Genomic DNA, 26,359 nt, shown 5'->3' with positions numbered 1-26,359 from the left:
GAATTATAAAAACACAGACTACAATTTAGGTGCATGATTTTAGCAGTGACAGTTCCTCTGCTTCTGCTTACTCATCATATTTATTTGTGGGCACTTTAATAACAAGGTTTATGTAGACAGAGAGTAAGATATTCATATAAATATCATCCTATAAAATGTCAGCACAGACCCAACAGAAAGCAGATCCAAAGGTTCTACCGTGTTACACACTGATTCACACAAAGGTAGAGTTGTTCAAATCTGGTATATCAGGATCATCAGCTTTACTCCAGTATGTTGTCATGTTTAACTTGGATCAAGCCCTGGACTTCAGAGTGCAGACAACTCCATCACGGGGTCTCAGAGTTCCTGTGTCCTTTATTCCAAAAGATTGTCCTGGAACTAGCTCAAACTCAAATCTCTGTATCAGTTTGCTTAGAATGACCTTTGCCTCCAGCTGGTCAGGATAAAAAAAAGAAAAATTTGAATTGGCTTTAGTCCATCAATGTGCTTAAAGTCCATTAGGAACCTTAGCTATGTATGTTTGTCATGCCTGGGATAGCCAAGCAATTGTGCAATTTTATGCCTCCCAATATTTAAATATTAGTTAGTCAATTTCACTGTTCTGTAGAAGAATATTAAAGAAAACCTATACCCCAAGCAATGTAGGTCTTTATAAAAATATATTGCATTAACAAGCTCCTTTGTAAAACTCTGCTTCATCCAAAAAAAACATTTTCATAAAAATATACTTTTTTTTAGTAGTATGTGTACTTCTAAATAGAAAAATGCCATTTTAAGAATTACGGGCCGCCTCCTGCCAAGGCACACACTGTACATGCTAGGCCACATCAGCAAATGAATGGACAGAGTTCTGCCACTAAATGGTGGATCCATTGGAAGGATGTAAAAGGGCAATATTTACAGATATATATTTGGTGAGATTATTTAATAGGTCACTTAACATAATATAAACTATTTGTTGGTTAAATATTCATTCTGAGTGTACAGTTTTCTTTTAAATACCTCATATTTGTCACTATTTAGTAAGGAAACAACCCAGTTATAAGGAGTAGCTTAAAATGATTAAGTGCTTAGCATTTAATGTATTGCATTATAAAATTGTATTCACCCCTCTTTGCACTAATTTGCAGAGCAGATACATAAGTACACTAAGCTTCTGTCCTGCTTTGAACCACTTCAGGTTCTGTATCTTGAGTGAAAGTTTCCTGTAGTACAGGTTAGGCTGGTCAAATACTGGCCGGATGGCAGTCCTAGGGGTGGCCCATGATGACACAGTTCAAGTTAAATGTGTGTGATTACTATCAGAGTATAATTAATATGTCCATACAGGAAATCTTTCCATGTAGTGCCATTGTCAGGGATTGTCAGGGAGGTCACTTGCTACCAATAAAGTTATAGGTTCTCTCTCACCCCCAATCCACAAACATCTGCTCATATAGATAATTACTAAAAAAAAAAAAAATGAAAACCAAGGGCAATGTCAGACAGGGTGTTGGGGGGCAATAAATCACCTGAGAATACCTACCCCTTTGCTTTCATTTGAATAGCTATATGTAGAACACATTCATGCTGCAATCCCTGGTAATCGTTGAAAATACATAAGGAGGCATTTTTTGAGTCATTATCTGGGATCGCCACAAGAAATGTTTTTTACATACGGCAATGCAAAGTGAAGTTGTAGGTATTGTCGCAGTTGAGGAGATTTCTTGCCGGGTAATGAAGGGCCCTGTCTCCCATCACCCTAAGGAATTGACCTGGTTGTGGCAAGCATTATAAGGTAATAAAAGGCTTGAATATGGGCACAATGAGATGAAAATAAAGAGGAATCTGCTGCCTTTGTTAATAATTATACTGTGTGAATTACACATAATATATTGTATTTTTCAGTAGCTTTTGAGCCTAGTTGGATTAGATCCCATAGTAAAGATCAACATAAGAATTATATTTGCAATAAACTTACTTGAGAAAATATCTGCCCCAGACAGGACCGAGGGCCTAATGCAAATGGGAAATAGCAGAAGTATGGTCTGGAAAAAAAAAGATTGTCACTATTTTATTTAGTCATCATTTGATCATGACAAATGATTAATGTAGTGCTATTAATCATAGAAATGTGATTGTTAAATTTTTAATTGTCTTTTAGAATAGTTCTCTTACGTACTTTACAGCCGCTGGATGGAATCTCTCCGGGTCAAATTTACATGGGTCTTGAAAGAACTTCTCCATCCTTCCCATGACATATGTGTTAAACTAGACACAAGCATTCAATAAAAGAAAAACATTTATTTATGGTATTTTGTTATAAGTCAGTGTCTTTCAAAGAAATAAAAAAAATATGCACAATTTGGCTTTTTTAATCATATTATTCCCTATATACAACTTTGTGATTAGTATAACTACTCAAACTGAAGAAGTTAAAGGGGCAGATTTATCAAAAATTGTGTTGGCGTTTTTCTTGATTCATGAAAAAAATGCAAACACAAATATATACATGTATTCTGAAAGACATTTTCTGATAGTAATATTTATTTATTAAAGTGCAGACGACTGGTAAAATGTTACTCTTTTTCCTGGCAGGCCTTCAGCTAAGGGGGGTCCTCATTCTAAAAGAGAAGTAAGTCTACTTTTCCTGGGTCAAAGTATGACAAGTGTATTTCTCTAATTTGGCTACTAGATGCTCTATTATATAAAAGGTAGAGCAGCCTTGTGGCCAGGGTCAATTTTGTATAGGCAGGTGAGATTAAGTGAACCTAGGTCCAAGTGTATGTCTAGAAAGATCAGGTTATACCCTGTAATAGGTCACACTAAGGAGGACATTTACTAAAACTCTATCATAATTTCTCATTTTTTTTATTTTAAAATTCAACTAATTTCCTTGAATGTCTGAATAAATCTGATATGAAAAGTCTGTGAGAGAAACAGTTGCATCAACTGCGACTTTTTTGAATTGTCGCTGCGAAAAGTAACACAAAAAAACAGCATCAAAACTCCAAAACCTCTAAAATTTCAAGACGAAATAAGGATCTTTAAAGAAAGGGAAGGGACCTCTGCCATTGACTTCTACATCATCTCGGCAAGTTTTAGCTGGTAAATTGTCAGATTAGAATTTTTAGTGAGAAAAAAAAAAATCCAATGATTAGTAAATGGGCTCCTAGCTGTGACAGATATTTAGGGCTAGCCTGTGAGCAGCTCTTGGAATGAAGATCCTCACTGAGAGTTATAGTTTCACAACACCCTGGCCTCCTATATATGCAAGGACTCACGCCTGAAGAAATAGTCTCATCAGGGAAAAGTTTTGTTGTAGCTTATGAATGTGTGAGTTCCAATTTGCTTTAAGCTTACAAAAGGAAAAAAAATACAAAAAGTTGCCAGAAGAAAAAGATGACAAGTTTATATAGAAGTATATAGGAATTTTTGCAACTTCATTTTACAAGTTTACAGAAACATTTGAGATTTGTTTTTTCTTAAATAAGGTACTATTTAAGGAAAAGCACTATTGCGAAAAAAAAGTTGTGCGTATTTTGTTGTGGGTTTTTTTCACAATCACGTTTTTCCCCCTTAACGTTGAAAATAAGTAAATTGACTCCACATGTGTGTAGAAAATTTTAAAAAATGGCAAAACTGAAAGTAGCGTTTGCTGTATTATATAAATATTGGAAACTTATTAAGAATAACATTTTCTTTCATTATGCAAAATTAACTCTTGACCAACGTACTTAGCAAATTAATGCAATGATCAATTTTTGGGCTCTAGTGTCATTTAATTTTTGTCAGTTCTGTGATTACAGAGCATATTTGTTATAAAATCAGTAAAATTCCAAGCCTCAGTGAAACTGGGAAATACTGATAGAAATATTTCTAGGTAACAGCAATTAGTGGCAGAGAATCGATCCATGCTGACACTTTCCTCCTCCTGTTCAGTTGGTCATTTTCAGGTGGAAAAGCAGCAAATGAATGATGAGTAGCAGTGGCTAATTCAGAGGCTTCTTAGCAAGCTGAGAAACCCCTTATTCAATTTACATGCTTACAGTAATGGACACCCCTCCAGGAATCTTGATGCCTTCAAAAATTGTATCTTCCTTAAGATACCGTGAGGTTCCTGGTCCGGGTGGGTAAAATCGTAAAGATTCTTTCAGAACCTGAAATCAGAAATGCTATTAGTTTTATGTTAAACCCTCATTTTGTTTTGGTCTGTTTTTCTGCAATATTTTCTCATACCTGGGTCATATAATTGAGATTTTGTATATCATCATAACTAATGTCCCGTTTAAAGCCAATGACCTCATCCACCTCCATACGTAGCCTGGAAATGAAACACAAAAGACATTTTTCAGCAGCACTCTATTCAAATTAATTATTATTAATTATTCTAAAGTGAAAGGGCACATTAAATGAAGTGAAATCTATTTCAAATTACTTTAATCCTGGCCAAAATCAAGCCTATATACTAAGTTTCAGATGTCACTAGCTTCATTTCTGCATTCTGCGTGTAAAAAATATATTTAAAAACATCAACATATTTTGCTGCAGTATATAATAAAGGTCATTTAAACAGTAATATAATATAGTCATATGGGCAAAAAGAAGAGCTTACTATAACAAGATAGTGTCAGCTAAATACTGTACATGAGAGGGAAATGTGTTGGTAAAAAGGCACAGTCCTCATTGTGAATGTAGTAATTTTAAAATAGAAAGGTTTTCTTTCATAAGTTTAGATTGTTGGGTAAATATAAGAAAGTCTTTTTACATAGATGATGTTTTTTTTGTTTTTTTTTACAAATGAACTAGGTACTAATGCATTTACATTTATATACATGTCCCTTTATTTTTTATTTCACTTTGATATTTCAGTATATAGAGTCTATTTAACCCATTTGACCATGAGTCTGGACACTTACTTTGTCATAATTTCAGGCTGCCTGGTGAGCTCCATAACAGTAAATGATAACTGGTTGGCAGTTGTTTCCTGTCCTATGAATAACACATAAATTAAAAGCTTTTTTAAAGGGCCAGTATCACCATGTAGTAAAATTCAATTTCAATTTACCTGTTCAGGTTGTACTTGTTTCTACAGCTGCCTGTAAATCAGTTATTTCTGGCAGCAGCAGTGTATAAATTTGCATATTGTATCCTAAACCAATCATATATATCTATAGTTATGGCCCTAGCCTAGCTACACAGCATATTTATATAAATTACACAGAAGTATAACCTACATTTTTTAGCACAGCAGCGTAAAAGCACATTATATTTAAATGCATACAATTTTCTTGCCCCTTAAGGAGAGGGGCATTACACCAACACAATACACACAAAGACCTTGTAACAAGTACTTTATTTGATGTCAGATAGGGAATTCAGGCCTTTCTCACAGAGATGCTACCCACAGCTTGGATAGTCAAGTTATACTAGAGAGGTGCACTGACATTTGAACAGCCCCAACTTCAGTGGTGGAGTGTACTGCATCTAAAGTATTGGATGTTTGTATGTGCATTGTGTTTTGTTCTAAATAAAAAAATAATTGACAGCATAACTGATTAAATATACATTTATCTATATTTGTAAGAATAGATAATTTGATTATTAAGAAAGTTTTTTTCAGCACTTTATATGTATGCATATAAATAAATAAATTAAACAAATATATATGTTTTATATTAAAAATTGTCGGTGAACCTTGTATAAAATACTTGTGAAAAAAGCTTTAGCTCCTAGTTGTTGCTCTGTGCTGCAACCAAATACAATTGTAGAAAATATAAATTATAAAATGTATAAAATATATATGTAGAAATCCAAAAAAATAGGAAAAAAGCTTCAGCAGGTTTGCTGCAAAACATTTGTCATGGGTAGTGGTAACACTGTTTCAGGTCAATACCCTTTATCAAGTGTACAAAGACCATAACCATGTGTTTAATTGTTGTACTATCACTTTAAGGAGTTTCCTGAAATGCTGTGTGCTTGGTGGGTCATAGGTCAATTTGGCTTTAAATGAGAACACATCGTTATGGTCTATGTACACTTGATAAAGGGTATTGACCCCAAACATGTTGTGTTACCACTACCCATAATAAATGTTTTGCAGCAAACCTGCTGAAGCTTTTTTCCTATTTTTTGGATTTCTACATATATATTTTATATAGCAAATAAAAATATATAATTTATATAGCACTACTACAGCAGATTTTACACCAGATTAACTCATTTCTGCATGTTCTTTTTGACCAAAATTATAGGGATGCCTAAGGTGTATGCAGGGCTGTATTCAGGTTCAGTGCCATCCTAGGTAGCGGAAGTAACATCATGCATACAGCTCTGAGTGACATCACTTCCTCTACTCCCTCACTCCCACAGCTCTGCCGGATTTAGACAGGTATAATCTGGCGGCTGGGGAGGTTTTTTATTTTTTTTAAATGTTACTCATTATATAGGCACCCAAGGGCCACCCCCCTAAAGCTACTGCCTTAAGCACAGGCCATTGGGTGCCTATATATAAATAAGGCCCTGGGTGTATGCCAAGTTGTGTTGCTCCAATTATTGCTGATTTTCTGCACCCAGAGTAAAGGGAAGCTGCCCTGGATATCCCTGGTTTTGGTTGTGTGATCTAAATCTATAATATATTACTCTGATGCTCTCTTTGGAGTGGGGCAAATATGCATGAAATAAGATTTGTTGAATGAACATTCTTGGAATTGTAAAATGTATTCTGTATTTTTGACCATATAAGATAAATATATAAGATAAATCCAATATACTTTCAATATTTAAAGACAATGTTTTAATATCAGCTCAACATATAGTTTGTTGTAATGTTTTCTTTAATGTTTTGAATCAAGCATCCAAATTAACCTCTTTAGTTTTGTTATTCTAATTATGCTACAATTCTGTACCAATAATATTTCTAGCCATTACATTGTCTTGTAAAAAACATTAATATTAAAATTCCAACATGTCCATGCAATTCAAAAGCAAAGTTAAGTTAACTCACCAGCTATGAAGAATGTGATGAAGTTATCCAGCATGATCTCATCATCCAAAGCATTTTCCAGCTCTATTTACAGACCAGAACAATACAAGAGAGGCATCATGTTTATATTGTGAGATAACACAGCCAGATTCAGCCATCCGGGAACAGCAACTTATGTGAAGAATCAGTTATATGCCCTTCTAACTGGTAATATTTACCCATAAATATTGTCTATTTAAATGGTTAATAATAATAAGTTGAATGCAAATAATGCCACAAAAGTTGCAGACAAGAAAAGTACCTCTAACCACATTTGCAGTTACAGGCATGCTGCAAACAACAAGACCTACATTGCTATGTTTAAGTACATATGTTTTTGTCAGGAAGATTAAAGTGTTAACTCAGAAATTACAGTTCTAGATAGATGCTGATCTTTCCAACAGCCAGAAGAGCAGCCTCTCTAGCAAAGGTTTTAGGAAGAACAAGGCTAGGCCAAGACATATTGTGGTTATAGGGGATTCACATAGACAGATTGTGGTTAAAGGGGGCTGGAAGACCAACCTTTTTTATTCATGAGCCACACGCAAATGTAAAAAGTGTTGGTGAGACACAAAAGCATGAAAAAAGTTATTTTTTCATGCCAAGTAAGCACTGGGATTGGCTATTTGGTAGCCCCATGTGGACTGCAGGAGGCTCAGCTTTGAGTAAAACTGTGTCTCTGTGGCCTAGAAAGCCAGAAATTTAAAAATAGACACATACTTCAATGCCACTGGGAGCAACATCAAAGGGTGTGGTGAGCAACATATAACTGATGACATCACTATGCATTGTTTATAGGGATATTATTGGATATTCATGGCTCTTGTGTATTTTATATATACACAAAAGCCATTCATTTTTTTCAATCCATAGTAACCATGTAAACAATGGCAAAAAAGTACTATATTTAGCCCTCTCAGATTATTCATTTTTGATGTTATACTCTGGAATTTAAATGCTTCTAACTGGGATTAGATGTAATTGATCTACATAAAATAGACTTTAATTTTGGAACTGGAAAAAAATCAACATAGTTATTAAAATTATTTGTAAATTTAAACCAGAAATAACCAGAAATAAACTCTGGTGAAACCATTTGTCTTAAATGCAACAGAAAGGAGTTGATAGGGATGACAGAAAAGAGTGGCTGGGTGGGCAAACTGGGCCCCCCATTCCTAATGGTACTCTGAATTGGACATTAGTCAGAAGCAGCCAATAGATCAAGGGTATCTCTGAAGGAACTGGAGAGATCCACAGTCAGACCCAGAGAACAGAAAGAGATAAACTCCACAGTTACATTTACAAATAACTTTCCATCCATTAAAAATGTTAAATGTACAGTAGAACCCAGATTTTACATCCTTCCGATTTTCAAGAATTGACACATAGAAAAGCTGCATTATTCAGTCTGATATTTCATGTTTTCCTGGAATTTATTCCAGTTTGACATGACCCCCTGGCAAACATACAAATCTACTGTACATTTCCTTAGACAAAAATGAATTTGTGGGTAGAGGAACCCTTTAAGCATATTATGCAAATCAAATGGTAATTAAATACATTTTAATTGCAAGTTTTACCACAACGTTATATATAATATGTCAATGGCGTACACTTTTTGAGAGAATGAACATAAAGACAGTGCTACCCTTTTACCTGTCCTATCACATGGAACTGTTTATCTGCAATTTCAAAATGATTTTACTGTGACAAATCTGATGATGACTGTCAGTTTAAATAATGCAATGTATCTGTAGCATTTTCTTTAGTTGGAATTTGCACTGTTTGCCATAACCATATGTAGCCTTGATTTCAACACAACTTAAAAGAATATGATTTTACTGCTATACTCCTTAACAATAATAGAGGGTTGAATTTACCCTATGACTACCAGGGAAATGTTACAGTTCTACTTTGACCAATTTCACCTAGTTCTAGTTAGGCTGGTACTTTTACTATAAACTGTTCAAAATGCATTTAAATACTAGACTAACAAGAGATACACGTTACAGAAGCATCTGATGAAAGGATCCCTGGTAGTGAAGAGATCTGTTTTTATCTTGTGACAATGTAATTCATTGCAAATGGAGTAACCAGCTCAGAAGCATGGGTGTGCTATATGGGGTGCCGTTTGTCCAAAGTACATTTTGTCTACATAAATACATTCTATAAACAAAGGACAATCCCCAGGACACAGAATAAATGTGTGGCCATATACACTGGTTACAAATATACAAAAGACATAGTTCTCCGAAAATAATCAATTTTATGCACAAAAGAATATAATTATATTACAAACTCCATTCTGTAAATTTTAACAAGCATTCTGTCTCACAAATGTATAATATCCATACAGCATAACAAGTTTTTTACAGAATGAATTGTGTAAAACAAAACTTTGCACAAAATATATAATGGTGTAGCTGACTAGCTTATTCCAAGCTAGATTTTATGACAAAATAGATGCTTGTTACAAAAAGGAAGATTCTATAGCACAAAAATCATTCTATCAACAAAATGAATACTCAGTTCCACAAAACTGATAAAATATCCATTCTGTGAAACAACACTGTCAGTCAAATTACTGAACCAATAGGAAGCAAGTATATTCATTATCCAATAACATGCAAGTTTTAATTGAAGTCCATTTACTGGTCTTTCTTCCCACTGTTTGAATTGTTTCTATAAAGTGTTGACCCTGCCCTCCCCCCCCCCCCACATACACACACACACACACACACACACACACACAAAGGAGGATTTGTTTGTAGGATTTATTTAACAAGGTAAAAAACTGCCAGCTCTGCTCCACATGGCTGCACCATCCACAGTATATAGATGTGTGGCCTGATATAGAGGCGCCCTCTAACGGCTGCTGTGCTGCATAGCAATAACCATTAACAAAGAACAAACACTCTTAAAAGGGCAGCTGTTAAACTCTACAGGTTCTTAAATTGAATGTCTTACAGGTGGATGAGAACTATAAGGGTGAAGACACACAGAGCTACTAGTAGCAGCTACTTTTTCATGGCTACTAAACATCAGAAAATCCCCTGCCATAGACAATACGGAGAATTGCCTCTGCTAAAACACATGTTGAGACAGTTATGAGTAAATGATCAGCATTGTCTGTTTTAGTAGCCATTACAAGTAGCTGCTACTAGTAGCTCTGTGTGTCTTCACCCTAATTCTGTACTGATTCTGTGGCACAAACTGATCTAATGATGTTTCTCTGGATTGTGCAGCTAAAAATGAATCTAGAATAAAGCATTTTAAAACATAAATATAATACCTTCAGGTAAGTATAATAGGCCTAATTATGATTGCCCCCCCCTTTTTTTTGTAAAAAGATTCTTGCTCAAGCTAAGGGAGTGGGAGTAGGACCCTGAGGGGAAAATTGGTGACATGGAGGGGGTGGGACAGCAATGTAAGGGGAGGAGGAGGAGGGACCAGTGATATAGGTGGGCAGGCTGGGGGCGGAGCCACAGAAACCCTGTGTATGGGCAATAACAACCTGGCTTGATTAGGGATTTTGGGCAGGTTGAGGGTAGGCTGGAGAATGACAGGTAGACTGGTAAGTTCCCAATACTGGCCCTGGCCTTGCCTGGTATTTACTAGCTAGACTGGCAAATTACTGGCAGGGTAGCAACCCTACCCCTGACAAGTCAATAAAACACAGGATATAAATAGCATTATTTCAAATAAACTCTAACATTAGCAGAATAACCACTCATGTGGGGGCCCCTTGATATAGTACAATATACAGATATTTTTGTTAGCAGTGTAACTCAGTATATGTGAGACACTTACACCAGTGAGTAGAGCACAAACCCATAAAACATAAGCTCCTCCCCCCAAGGATACCAGCTGACTCATATCGTTACACTGCAATATAAGCTCCTCCCCCCACGGATACCAGCTGACTCATATCGTTACACTGCAATATAAGCCCCTCCCCCCAAGGATACCAGCTGACTCATATCGTTACACTGCAATATAAGCTCCTCCCCCCAAGGATACCAGCTGACTCATATCTTTACACTGCAATATGAAGTTGCACAAGTTTGTATAATTCCCCCACTGTAGTAGTGACCCTAATAAGCTTTGTAGGTGATTGTTAAGCTCCAATGTCTGCCCTCCTCCTAGCTGTAATATTGCAGCATTTAGCGCTCTATTAATAATGTGCTTAGCTATAGTTCAACTACTACATAATATGATGCAGACAGGCTGGTTGTACAGTATGATGTGTAGGCCTTATGAGCAGTATCCTAGTTAGCTGTAGTTCAACTACAACACACATCAGTACTATGTGCAAACAAAAGGGATCAGTTACATATTGGTACTTCAGGAGGATCATCAATTATTTATATGATGTATTATGTGTGTGCGTGGTGTTGCACTGGGGTGTCCAGAGTCCAGCAGGGCTGCCCCCCCAGGAGCCCCTCACCTCAGTTGCCAACTTCTCCCCTGCTGCCAGCCTTCACCCCCACCCTGTGTGTAATGCACACTGCGTACCCCCTTCTTCCTCCTTGCAGCCACTATTGGGGTTGGGGGTGGTGCGCCCACTGGGATTTTTTTTTCCCTGTGGCTACATAGTGTAGTAGTTGAACTATGGATAAGTAAATTATTAAGAGACTGCTGTAAGCTAACTAGTACAATATGTATGTATGTAGCGTGTGTGTGTGAACACTTTATAGACAAATTAAACCAGTGGGCAGATCAGTAAATTGACTCCAGTTAAAACCTGCATATTATTGGATAATGAATATGCTTGTATCCTATTGGTTCATGAATTTGATTGACAGTGTTGTTTCACAGAATGGATATTTTATCAGTTTTGTGGAACTGTGTATTCATTTTGTTGATAGAATGAATTCTGTGCTATAGAATATTGCTTTCTGTTACACGCATCTATTTTGTCATGAAAATCTAGCTGAAATATGCTAGCCAGTTAAACCATTATATATTTTGTCAAAGTTTTGTTTTACATTATTCATTCTGTAAGCAACTTTACACATAACTTTTTTTTGTATGGATGTTATACATTTGTGAGACAAAAAGCTTGTTAAAATTTAAAGAATGGAGTTTGTAATATAATAATATCTTTTTGTGCACAAAATTTATTTTATTCTCATTCTTCACTAGAAATATATCTTTTGTATATTTTTACCAGTGTTTATATTCACATTTTAATTCTGTCTACTGGGGATTGCTTTTTGTATATAGAATGTATTTTTATAGACAAAATGTACTTTGGACAAACGGCACCCCATAGTGCTATGCAGATGGTATGAAAATTTCCACATTTGCTGTCTACATGTAATGCAATTAAAGGACCTCTAGAATACATTCGGACAGTTTTAGTTTTCAAAAATGTCCACCATAAACCTTGAATGTCTATCAGTGTGGACATACTGCATGTAACCTACATATACCATACCAGCACACTGCAGAATCTTGGTCAGGATGTCTTTGGGAAGCTCTTCTCCATTTTGCATTGCTTTTTTGCGCTGACTGATACATTCCTTGCCTGTTTTTCGCAGCAAGTCTGCACTTTCCTGCACCTCTCGAACAAAGGCCCAGTGCTTTGGAAAGTACTAAAGAAGCACCATAGGAAACATAGTATTAGAAAAGACAGGCATGATTACAGGAGAACCAAAAGTACAATGTTTTATTAAAAGGGCAGTAAACCCCCTTTTTAAAAATTAAACCTACATCATGTTTGGTCCTCGCACAGATAAACAGAAGGCCGTTAGGCAGAGGAATATCTGTGCACTGCTATTCTTATTGTCGACCGAGCAGGGACCAAACATGGAGTAGCTTCAATTTCCCTGTTCGCCCTAATTAGTTCAGGAAATAACTAAAACCATAGATTGTTTTCAAAAAGTATGTTCAGTACAAGTCCTATTCATTAAACCTATGTTGAAAAGGGGTTATACGTCCCTCTAAGTATTGCAGCCAGGTTGTTTTTACTTTAACGTACAAGAACATATTGGAACATTTATAGAGTAGGATGCTTTTCATATTTTTGCTTTTAATGTTAATAAAAGCAAAGGCATAATAAACAAGTAACACTAGTGTTAAAGGAGACATATTATATAAAGTTCATATTCAGTTATAATATTCATCCTCCCTCAAAATGTGAAATGATGCAGAAAGATGTTTTGAAAGCATTTTACCTAAAACTGCCATTATATGAGAGCTGTATACACAACCTCTCAAATCAAAACCAGAGCAAAATGAAACATGGGAGTGTCCTTCAGTCTCCCACAGGAAGTGGTCACAGCACTGACCGACAGGCTTTACTCAGCAGCAGCAGGGAAGGCCTTCCAGTTTCCTCCTTCTGTGTCTCTCTGCTTGTGCTGCTAAGTAGCTCTGCTGTGTCAGTGAAGTCTATGAGGGCCAGCGGCCCTGAGCCACATACTGAATCGTCTAAACCAGAAGCTTGCATTAGGTCTAGGCAGAGCACTGTTTTCAAGCAGTTATGGACATATTTCAACACAAAGGTATTAAAATAAAAGCACTTCTATTTTAAATTATTTTACATGGTTTAGTGCATTGTTAAAATTTATGGTAAAAATCCCCTTTAATACATCGTTATAATATACATCTACATAATGAATGAAAAGGTATTTCTTCTTACCTGCATATATGGGTTCTGCATATACCGCATCATGCCCGTAAGTACCTTAGAGATTGCATTAGGAAAATCAGTCTTGTTTCCTTCTACTAATCCAAGGTCCATCCCAAATGCTACCTGCATAAAAATATTACTGTCACCTTTTCATATTAGCAAGAGGCTACTGGATACACATGCCTTTGGTAAAGATATTATTCTAAAAACACATTTCCAAAACAATTTTAGAAATTACAAGTGTGATTGCATTTACCAGTTTAATATTAACTAGAAGCCAGAATTTAGCCAGTGACTATGATTTAACTGGCCCAATTGCCATCTCGATATTTTACTGCATGGTTCCAATCTACTTATTTGGTGACATGACCAGCGGTGGTTGCCCTTAAAGGAGACATTTCACATAACCTTCATATTCAATTATATGATTCATCTTTCCTCAACCTGTGGAATCTTTCAGTAAAAAAATGATTTCAATGCATTTTACCTGCTAAAAGCATTTTTAAATCAGAGCTGCAGCGAGATCTTTGCTCTTCTGAAGCCAAGCTGAAATGAGAGGTGGGAGTGTCTCTTCATTCTCCCACAGGAAATGGTCACAGCACTAACAGACAGGCTGAACTCTGCTGTAGCAGGGAAACCCCTGCCACCTCCCTGCCTGTGTATCTGTTACCAGTTACACATTTAGTTAGCATTAGGTACAGTTTATTGCTTTTACTAAGTATCAGAAAAAGATTGGACTCTTTTATAAAGAGATTGGCAGTTACAGCAGCATTTATGAGTCACAGAGGCAGTGAATCTGGCAGAATGTGCACTGAAATGCTAGTTGGGAGCGTTGGGCAGGCCAGGAGCAGCAGAGGAGAGCAGGACCCAAGTGTGACTGATGTGCCTGCCGAAATGACATAATCAAAATCACCGCCCACGTCTCCACCCCCAGGCTTCCTCCTAGTGGATGCGACTCCTCTATAGAAAGAAGCCAGAGCCGGCGGCCCCAGCTACAGTCAGCCTGTTTCTAGCCGGAAGCCCTGGAAATGGGAGGGGCTTCTGCAGTTTCACAACAATTGCACAGTGTTCTTGAATAATAGGTGATAAATAAAAGTTGTTTTATTCAATTTTATACAATTTAGAATAAACATATAACAATGGTATATGTCTCCTTTAATTTATCACAAGAGGCAAACTTTGCCAGGCCTTCCAAGCTTCTAAATCTTATCTTTCCTCCAGGCAGCATGGGGATCTATAGTAAATGGCAGGTGGCAGCTGTACAGTTGTGCCAAAGGCAGAAAATTGGCTAGATCGCTTCTGCACTGCTGAGTGGTACAGTATAACCGTATAACTGTAACCACACACAGACGCCATTTTCTTCCTTCACCTATGAGTCAGTGGGACATTTCAATCATGGGCAACCCTTGGCTGGGGAATGTTTTTAGGAGTTTTTTTAAGGTGGGGAAACAAAACTGACAAACTCTGGTGTGAACTAACCTTAGTAATGACATCCAAAGTAACACGGTTGATGATGCTGTGCATGGAGACTTCTTGGTGGCCGTCTGCTTTCTCTTCTAATTTTTCCATCATTTGTTCAGCTCTTTCATTAAATATTCCAATCATCTCCTTAAGGTATCTTTCAGAAAGGAATGTATCATAAGGGAACGGATAATAGTAAATGTGCTTGTGTCTGTTCATTCTTTAATAAGAAAGTGCAATCTGTGGCTCAAAGCTGTTGACCACTTCAAACAACCTACTTTACATCCTACAGTATATCCATACAGAAATCCAGGGTGACTTCCCCATCTTTTAGTTATAGGATAGTAACAAAAGCTTCTTCCTCTAAACTGCTGAACTTAAGGCTGACAGGGGTATTGTGGACCTCAAAGAGATTTGTATGGCCACAAAAGTGCTTAAAGGAATAGTTCAGTGTAAAAATGAAACTGGGTAAAATAGATAGACTGTGCAAAATAAAAACTCATTCTAAATTGTAAAGATTCTGAGAGCATTCTAATTAATTTAACTTGCTTATATATATATATATGTGTGTGGGTATATATCCCATTTAATTTCCAAATAACACTGCTTGTTATACACAGGACTTTAAATGAAATTTTACAGGCTACAGGTACAATTATGGGTTTATATACTGTGGTAGAATGGCCCAACAAATGAGAGAAAAGGTGAGTTTTCCCTTCAAGGTCTCCATAGTGGGAGAACCTTTAGGGGAGAGGTTGATAGACAGAGAATGGTTTCTCTGTTTAAAGGATGTTGCTGTCTGGCCCTGGAAGCTATAGGGTTCTGGAATGAACAAGTGGATCAGGCGATCCATTCCAGTAGTCCAGCTCACCTATTGGAGCTTACTTTCCACAGGAAGGCTGTCCTGTGGAAAAGTATTTAATTGTATGGAAAGGTGTGTAGCAGTCTCTCAGAGCAGGGCGCAGAGCAGGAAGGATACCTCTCTGTGTTAGGACTCCCAGAGGGGCTGGGGGGGGGGGGCTTCCTGCCACTGCCAGAAGCAGAGGGAGCCCAGACTTGAGAAAGCTACCAAGAGACTGAGGATCTAAGAAGCTGAAAGGAAAGCCATGAGGCTGAGCTAATTCCCTAGAAGTGTTGTGAGTACAGGGGTGACCCCAAAATTTGTGTTTTTCTTACTGGTAGGCCACAAGGGACCCAGGCTAGTGAGGGGTAATGCATTTATTACAGCGGGGGGTATATTATCATCCATGTAAGCTCACGTGTTACTGAATGCAGGATCCATAATACGACGCTGATGGTACCAGTGATCATGGTCTGGATCAGTTAATAAACCCTTTCCGAGGAATCTAGAGAAGATAATTTTAGTTAGTCGCAATCTGCCATGTTTTTTATAAAACATTTTATATAAATAAAACACAAGATACTGGAGGATTTAAATTAGTTAGCATATTATTTACAACTAAGAGGAAGATTTATCAAAATGTAAGTTTAGAACTTATACATAAAACTCACCCATGTTCTATGTATTTATCAATGGGTGAAAGAGAGAACTCACCATTTGATAAATATGCTTCTAAAAATCCCATATTAATAAATAGAATGTGAGTGAGCTTTTAAGTATTACGCTCTCAACTCACATTTGGATAAATCTGCCCCTCAGGGGGCAAAAAAACCCAAACATTTTCAAAAGTCCAAAACCTTTATAGTTTGAAAGTAAAAGAAGGATCCTCAAGGGAAGCGACATCTGCCATTGACTTCTACATGATCTTTGCTAGTTTTAGCTGGCGAATTGTCTGATTCAGATTTTTAGCCACTTTGACAAATCTCAGAAAATTCGCAACTTTTTTTGTGCATTTTAGTACTAAAAATCTGAATGGTTAGTAAATGACCCCCTAAATGTCCCTTGAACCTACAATGCAAGGCATATAATTATATGCTTTTCATTTGCATATTAGGCTCAACATTGATTATGCAGCACATAAAGGGAGCCCTCACCACCTGGTTAAGACAAGTGCTCGATTCATTGCTCCCTTGTGCTGCAGCCAGGGCAGAAAAGGCATGTGCCTAGGGTGCAATGGTGGTGGTGGTGGTGGGGGGGGGGGAGTGTCAGCCAACCCTGAGTTCTAGCCTTTCTGTACCTGCACCTCCCCAGACACCACTGCTCCTTATGTAGGCAGGTACCAGCACAGTGAGTAGCAGGGAAGAAGCAAGGAAATGCAGGGAGTTTGTAGGTTCTGCCCATATCTGCACTGTTTTCACATTACAAAAACACACAAGCAGGTTGATTGGACTACAATATTTCCTGGGCCAAGGCCAGGGGCAAATTGATGTAAACAATTTCTGTAAAGTGCTGTGTTATATATAATTGCTACATAAAGAACAATAAAAACAGCATACCTCTTTCCAAACAAATTAAATAGCTGGTTGTAGGTATAGGGATCCTTAGGGTATTTTGATGACATGAGGCATTCCTATTGAGTTGAAAAAGTATGAACATATTAACAAGTATTATTAATGTTTTTGATTTAATCTTGATCATATGGGGCCATGCAAAAGGAAGCTACATTTTAACACCATATGTATGTATTTATGTAGGGCCTGTATATGTATTGGTGATGTGGTTTAAAAAAGAGGTGTTTGGTTGAACAGAAATGGTAATTATTAGTTTGTCCTTTATACATCTAGGTACTATATTATATGTTTTCTGCAAAAATCCAAAAATAGGAAAAAAAGCTCCAGCAGATTAACTGCAAAACATTTATTATGGGTAGTGGTAACCACTACCCATAATAAATGTTTTGCAGTTAATCTGCTGGAGCTTTTTTTCCTATTTTTGGATTTTTGCAGTTGTATTTGGTTGCAGCACAGAGCAACAACTAGGAGCTAAAGCATTTTTCGTAAGTACTTTATACAAAGTTCACCAATAATTTTTCATTTTATATTATATGTTTTCTACTGGACATCATGTTACTAAAACATGCAAGGTTCAGGATTAGAGTGGGTGCTGTATTAGTATTTCAGGGTGTGTCAGGATGCAGTTGGATATGGAGTTGCTTGCCACATGATGACATCCTCCTTGGATATTATAGTTTGTACATCAAACTCCTGCTGTGTACTGAAAGGCTTTGTTAGCTGTGTCTGGCAATGGAGGCATCTCCTATAACTTCCCATCTGCAGACCAGTAATCTGTCTGTAAGCCCTAGTAAGGCTGTGTCAGGGAATCATTTTATTAACTTGAGCTTGGCAGTATAATGGAATACTCCTTAATGAATATTTGCTTAATAACACAAAAACTCCATTACTGTATTTCTATAATGATTTCTTTATACCAAATATTGAAATTCCATAATAAACTGACGGTATTAGATAGGAGGGACCTCTAAGCCTATTTTACTCTGTAACCCTTGTTTGTTAAATTATTGTAAGACCCCTGTTCATTATAAATTTATGTAAAGGGCTGTATAACTTGATGGAGCTGTATAAATAAATGATGATGATGATGATAATGTATTTGGGGATAAAGTTCCTACTATCCCACTGCATTTAATGTATTTGAGATGTCACCCAATGTATTTCACATCACCCAATGGATAACCTATTACTTGTGGCAATCTGGTTAGTCTTGAGGTAGCGCAGATCCCCTGGTCAGCTATCACCCTTAAGTTTTAAGGAACATTGGAAAATCTGCGCTACACATGGTTGGTAAGCTTTTTTTTTGTGTCAGTGTGAATTGTGAGCAGTAAAACATATAAATTATATATCTGCCATAAAAAGCAGGTAAAGGCAATTTTCAGAGGTTACATGATTCATATGTTTAAAAGTCAGAGATTCCCACAAACAAAGGTAGTTTTAGGAGATTTGTTGCCACGTGGGCAACAAATCTCCCTGTGTGCCATCATCCTAAATTTAATGGGAGGCAGTATTGGCAATTTTGCCTGTTTTTCCTCTCAATAAAATACAGGAGGCCATTTCTACCAGCAGTACTATTAGCCAAAAGCCAAACAGTGACAGCAGAATAGAAACATGGAGGTGCCATCAGTTCAGGCAACTGAATCCTTTAGCAGAGCTGTCAGGGAGCTGCTATCTTGTTACCTGCCCAGGGAACCTGGGAAAGTAAGAAAATGGCTAGCCTCATGTCAAATTTCAAAATTAAAAAAATCTGTCTGCTTTGGAGCACTACTAACTGATACATTTAAAAAAAAACAAAACATGTTTTTAAATTACAGAATCCCTTTAAGTTACCTGTGTACATGTGAAATTATCTATAAATGGACAAGTAGAAATGTTTTTACAATAACAAAACAGAGAGCATTTAAAGAATCACTGAAGTACTTGAAGAACTGTGTTTCTTATATAAATTAACTTTTATGCTTAATATTGAAGTAAATATTACACATTTTTACCTTAACAGACTCTGGGCTGGTAGAATATATCATGACTCGGTGCAATATGTTAATTTTGAAAACTGGGCCATATATTTCTGCCCTGAAATCATACAGGAAAGTTGAGTTAATTAGGTAGATTACAAGTAGAATTGCTGATACACTTTCTGTTTAGCCCACTCAGTTGCACATTTGCTGCCACCCTGGCACCCCAGCACTATGTTAGCAGTATACTGTAGACACTAGAATGCTTGCAATATATGCACATAGCTTTATTTGCCTGAAAGTTGCTGCATGACAATTGCATTTACTTAAGGAGTTCCAGGTGTTCATTTTTCTGCAGGTTTAAGCACGACAATGGTATTGTTTGTTTTATGTCATCTCTGTGTTCCAATATTCACAAAGGGACTTCATTTTTTTACTTGTGACAGTTGTCCTAACAAACAGCATGTCAATACAACAAATGGCACACTCAGGGCCATCTTCAGGAGAGGGAAAGGTGGGACTGGTGTCCCTGGTCTCAAAAAATCTTGATCCAATGGGGGCCCGGCCATATAGTGTAAGTTACACAAATTGCGTAAGATACATATAAAGGTATGTTAACATCAACTGTTTATATTGGGATCTAGTTACTGGATAATATGAGCGTCTTCCACATGAACTTTTCAGCATTGGAGTGACTAGTTATTGGGTCCAACAACAAGATCATTTGGCCCCTAAACTCTGGGAACAAAATATACATAAATACACATTGCAGCTGCCCACTATAGTCTGTGCCCCCTTTCCCAGCAGAGTCTTTTTCCAAGTAAAATTTGTGAGTTTGTATCATAGTTCAACCTTTTGTCCTAGAAAAACCTTCCTGCTAGATCATTTGTGAGGCACACACAAGGGACATGGGCAAAAAAATTTTTGTACTACACCTCATGCTTGTGTTCATGGGAGGCCCCATATAAATAACTTGTCAGCGCCCCATTGTTTCTAATGGTGGCCCTGGGCAAATCCAAGCAAAAAGCACCTGTGTGTTGATCATTTTTGAAGGTCTCTTTAGGCTGCTGAGGCACTAAGGTACATGTGAAGGCTGATTTACAAACATAAATGTTAAATTTAAAGTTTTAAAAATGTATAATTTTTAACGGTTACCAAATCAGATACAAGTCAGGGACTCTTCTAATAAATGCATGTTGCAGGGTTGCAGTGCTGGATTTTCTAGACCAGGGGTCCACAACCTTTCTTACTTGTGAGTCACAGTCAAATGTAAAAAGACTTGGAGAGCAACACAAGCATCAAATAAACTTGGCTGTAGCAAGCAATGCCAGGCAGCAGCTGCAAAGGCAAACAAGGTTTTGAGCTGTATTAAAAGGGGTATAGATTCACGGGAGGAGGGGGTTATTCTTCCCCTTTACAGAGCGCTGGTAAGGCCCCATCTAGAATATGCTGTTCAGTTTTGGTCTCCAGTGCTCAAACGGGACATTATTGAGTTAGAGAGGGTCCAGAGAAGGGCAACTAAGCTGGTAAAGGGTATGGAAAGTCTCAGTTATGAAGAAAGACTGGCCAAGTTGGGTTTGTTTACACTGGAGAAGAGGCGCTTAAGAGGTGACATGATAACTGTGTATAAATATATAAGGGATCATATAATAACCTCTCTAATGCTTTATTTACCAGTAGGTCCTTCCAACGGACACGAGGGCACCCACTTCGTTTAGAAGAAGGGAGGTTCCATTTAAATATTCGGAAAGGATTTTTTACAGTGAGAGCTGTGAAGTTGTGGAATTCCCTCCCCGAATCAGTTGTGCTGGCTGATACATTATATAGCTTTAAGAAGAAAAATAACAATCCCTGTTTTGTTTAAAGGGGACGGCATTTTTTAGTAGCTTAAAGGACAAGGAAACTATTTATAACAAGTTTTAACTACATCATAGAGCACCTGTTTAGTGGCAAGCACAACTTTCCCTTTTTGCTCTTCATTTTAAAATTTCAGTCTGTTATTCAAAAATGCATGGCTCTAGATGCTAGATATAAACTAGAGATACTGACAGATACTACATTTGAATGCTGTAGAAATGAAGTCTCTGTCCAATGCTGGTATCTCAAGCTCATGTACAAAAACTTACCAGTGTAAAAACAAGTCATGCACTACACTGTAGTTCTCTTCTGCTTTGCTTAAGGTGGGGATGTGCCCCAGCAGGAAGCTGAAAAGCAAGCACACAGTAATGTTAACCTTTATCAGGAAGTACAAGTCTGTCGCACAGCAAAAAGAATTAACACTGCCTGGTGGCTGCAATAAGTGGTTAAAGGACATATTCTGGTCACTAATTTGCCCAAACACTTTATGTCAAAGTTTAATATTTAAGAATAAAGTTTCCTAATTTTTTTGTTTTACCAATAATAACAAATATTTAATCTTGTGCTGAGAAACACAATTTGGTGCAGTAACTAAGAAGCCAATGTAGTCAGGTTATTATTTTGTCTTATAGACCATGTACATTAACCTCACACCTAAAATTTAAATTTTTTAAAGAAAAGAGGAAACCAAAATAAAACAGAAGTCCTTAAGAGAAGAAAGCAATATCATAAATCACAATATGTTTATATACATGTATGTGAAAGAATGTAAAAATGGTCTGTTAGTTAGGATTTTGTCTGATGAGCCTTGGCACTTTTACAAAGTGTTACAAGGTCCAAAACACCAAACTCTTAAAAAAAAAAAAAAAAAAAAAAAGTTGTATAGTCATTATGAAATAATTGTAAATAGATGTGAAAGACACAATTTATTGGCACACCTAAAATAAAATCACATTTTTATGCAACCCCAGTACCTATTAACTTCAAATGAGCGTATACAGCCCTCAAATGAAATTATCTCTAAAGACTAAAGTCCAGTTATGTTACTATGTAACTAAAGTCTAAAGTTGTTACCTACAGACCGAAGCTGCTCATGGGAACATTACAATTCTCCTAAAAGTAACGATCTATTTTGGCAGCTATCCTGGGCTGCTCATAGAATGATTACCAGTTATACAAATCACAATGGATAATCTCACTAATATGGCGATGCCAATTCCTTACAATGTTGTCTCTTATAGCAACCACTACAGAAGGCAAAGCCTTTACTCGTTCAGCTGGCCTTCACCAGCACAGCACAATGGATAAGTTTGATTTCTACAGTATGTGGGAGGTATTCGGATTTAACTTATACAAACAGTGTAGAAGGTTGTGGGTTAAATCAATCAATTCCTAAAGCAGGCATTTCCATTTCCATTCAATTACACATTGTGCACCCGAAATATATATTTGCACATTATAAAATAATGTGCACCTTTGTCAAATTTTTTTTTCTCTCTGTAACTGTGCAAGCCAGGTGTACCAGGTTTATGGAGATCCTGAAGGTTCATACATAGTGAACTGTCCCCATAAACTGTTACATGCTGGCGCAGGGATTTGGGAAAAATGAAAACAAGGTAACAAATGGGGTTTAACCCATCATGTATTAGTTTGGATAGCAAGATAGACAGGAGAAATCTCTATGTGCTGGCCTCCAGAAAACATCTATATAATCCCATAATGCTTGCCTGGTTTCTAATAATCTTCTTCAGTGCAGTGTATACATAAGCCTTATGAACCAACCATTAAACATATGGGTTTCATTTAAATGGATAAAACATCCAGCTCATATACACCATAATTTGAGGACAATATCTTGTTTATATGTTTAAATGTCACTATTTTCCTTTACAATTTTAGTGAATTATACAGGTCCTTTTCAAAAAATTAGCATATTGTGATAAAGTTCATTATTTTCTGTAATGTACTGATAAACATTAGACTTTCATATATTTTAGATTCATTACACACAACTGAAGTCGTTCAAGCCTTTTCTTGTTTTAATATTGATGATTGTGGCATACAGCTCATGAAAACCCAAAATTCCTATCTCAAAAAATTAGCATATTTCATCCGCCCAATAAAAGAAAAGTGTTTTTAATACAAAAAAAGTCAACCTTCAAATAATTATGTTCAGTTATACACTCACTACTTGGTCGGGAATCCTTTTGCAGAAATGACTGCTTCAATGTGGCGTGGCATGGAGGCAATCAGCCTGTGGCACTGCTCAGGTGTTATGGAGGCCCAGGATGCTTCAATAGCGGCCTTAAGCTCATCCAGAGTGTTGGGTCTTGTGTCTCTCAACTTTCTCTTCACAATATCCCACAGATTCTCTATGGGGTTCAGGTCAGGAGAGTTGGCAGGCCAATTGAGCACAGTAATACCATGGTCAGTAAACCATTTACCAGTGGTTTTGGCACTGTGAGCAGGTGCCAGGTCGTGCTGAAAAATGAAATCTTCATCTCCATAAAGCTTTTCAGCAGATGGAAGCATGAAGTGCTCCAAAATCTCCTGATAGCTAGCTGCATTGACCCTGCCCTTGATAAAACACAGTGGACCAACACCAGCAGCTGACATGGCACCCCAGACCATCACTGACTGTGGGTACTTGACACTGGACTTCAGGCATTTTGGCATTTCCCTCTCCCCAGTCTTCCTCCAGACTCTGGCACCTTGATTTCCGAATGACATACTTTGGACCACTGAGCAACAGTCCAGTGCTGCTTCTCTGTAGCCCAGGTCAGGCGCTTCTGCCGCTGTTTCTGGTTCAAAAGTGGCTTGACCTGGGGAATGCAGCACCTGTAGCCCATTTCCTGCACACGCCTGTACACGGTGGCTCTGGATGTTTCTACTCCAGACTCAGTCCACTGCTTCCGCAGGTCCCCCAAGGTCAGGAATCAGTCCTTCTCCACAATCTTCCTCTGGGCCCAGTCACCTCTTCTCGTTGTGCAGCGTTTTCTGCCACACTTTTTCCTTCCCACAGACTTCCCACTGAGGTGCCTTGATACAGCACTCTGGGAACAGCCTATTTGTTCAGAAATTTCTTTCTGTGTCTTACCCTCTTGCTTGAGGGTGTCAATGATGGCCTTCTGGACAGCAGTCAGGTCGGCAGTCTTACCCATGATTGCGGTTTTGAGTAATGAACCAGGCTGGGAGTTTTTAAAAGCCTCAGGAATCTTTTGCAGGTTTTTAGAGTTAATTAGTTGATTCAGATGATTAGGTTAATAGAACCTTTTCATGATATGCTAATTTTTTGAGATAGGAATTTTGGGTTTTCATGAGCTGTATGCCACAATCATCAATATTAAAACAAGAAAAGGCTTGAACTACTTCAGTTGTGTGTAATGAATCTAAAATATATGAAAGTCTAATGTTTATCAGTACATTACAGAAAATAATGAACTTTATCACAATATGCTAATTTTTTGAAAAGGACCTGTATTTGGCTAGCTTATTCTTTGCAGACATCTATAATTTTGTATGTTTTAAAAGAATATGTGGTCTTGTATACCAATGCCTCTTACAGTGTTAAATTATATATTATTTGTAGAATCAATAGAAAGTGCCCTCTGTGTAGTGACAGGCAGACAGGGGCAGTCAAAATGCCCTGTGCCTTTAGCCTAAATGTTAGCTAGTATGGTATAAATCTTACCTGTCTCTTGGGGGGCCAGGAATATCATCATACTTCAGGTGCATATACTTAATGTAGGCACAGTAAGCAAGGAAAGCAACGACAGCCCCAATGATAATCAACAAAAATCCAGAATAAACCCATGATAAACAGTGCACAATGACAGAGTGCCACATTGTACCCAGGGTTAAATAAAGGTTATTCTCAGAAATTCTGCTTTTCTTATGGAAATGTCAGTTCTTTTCTCCTTATGACAGCTCATCCAATAGTTTCTTCTTCTTTTATATAGTTCTGTTGATATTGCCTTCCCTGTTTCTGGTCCTTTCTACACACACACACCCACACACAACTCTCTCTTCCTGTTTTTTTTATCTTAGGGATTTGTTTGTGAATGAGGTCGTTAGTAGAATGTTGCCTTACAGTGCCACCTACAGGTCACTAAGTGTTCCTTTAGCCATGTGGGTACATTGTGTATCCTAAGTGATCTGGCCTGTATTTAGTTGAAGTAGATATTAAACATAATTGAAATAAAAAAAAATCTACATTTTATCTAATTTATATACTTTCCAACATGTAAATAAGATAAACTGTGCAATGAAAGTATGTCTTTAACCATTTAATGGTCATTTTAACTGCAGCAGTGGCTATGCAAAATGTGCAAATTAAAGGCAATTATTAAAGATAATTTGGGGCCAAACAAACTCCTTGCACTTCCACATAGCTGAGCTTGGTTCTGAGACATCTGTCCTTCAAACTGTGTGAAAGTCCACCTATTTCCATAGGGGAACCTAGGAGCTACTGCCGTCAATAGCTGCATCATACTTTCTCCTGAAGAATCACGTACAGCCATAATTTTGACTCATAGCAAGAAATTACGTAATTTTTCAGACCAATTGCAACTGATTTGTCTAAATGCACACACGCAGTTGCTTGCAAAGGCTGCATTCTAGGTTATTGGTTTTTTACTTGTCTGACCTTTTAACACTGGTTTTATGCATCTGTAATATTGTTGGACCACAGGGAGGCAGTAATCAAATATTGTACAAAAAGTGTAAAAATCATTAATTTAGGGTGAAAAATATTAGAACTTCTGCTCTAAAAAGAGATTGTGTTTTCAGCTACTGCATAACAGTACATAATAAGAGTCAGTTACAAGTACAACTGAAAGTGGAAATTTGGACTAATATGAAATAAAAGGCAAGTTTGCCAGGTATAGTTATCCATAGCAACAAATAAGATGTCACTTGTGGTGATGAGCGCATCTGTCCCATTTAGCTTTGCCGAAGAATGTGCAAAACAGTAAAACATTTGCAAAACTCAATAGGTGACTTTTTACGTGCAACAAATTTTTCTTACTCCAAATG

General features: G+C 37.2%; 1 protein-coding gene across 1 annotated transcript; it reads right to left on the bottom strand.

Annotated features, from left to right (window-relative positions):
• On the bottom strand, positions 1–25,340 carry LOC100498621 (cholesterol 24-hydroxylase). Its single transcript, XM_002933199.4, has 15 exons — positions 25,017–25,340; positions 21,595–21,672; positions 19,505–19,586; positions 17,499–17,572; positions 16,361–16,447; positions 15,120–15,258; positions 13,650–13,763; positions 12,447–12,603; positions 6,989–7,051; positions 4,902–4,974; positions 4,222–4,306; positions 4,032–4,142; positions 2,165–2,253; positions 1,964–2,030; positions 1–436 (listed from the first exon to the last, which is right to left on the bottom strand). The coding sequence occupies exons 1-15, from the start codon at positions 25,169–25,171 to the stop codon at positions 296–298; spliced, it is 1,515 nt and encodes a 504-aa protein (XP_002933245.2). The 5' UTR covers positions 25,172–25,340; the 3' UTR covers positions 1–295.
• Between the last annotated feature and the right edge of the window lie 1,019 nt (positions 25,341–26,359).

Source organism: Xenopus tropicalis, chromosome 8, assembly GCF_000004195.4.
Source record: "Xenopus tropicalis strain Nigerian chromosome 8, UCB_Xtro_10.0, whole genome shotgun sequence".
Classification (NCBI taxonomy): domain Eukaryota; kingdom Metazoa; phylum Chordata; class Amphibia; order Anura; family Pipidae; genus Xenopus; species Xenopus tropicalis.
This window is presented reverse-complemented; position numbering and strand designations above follow the sequence as displayed.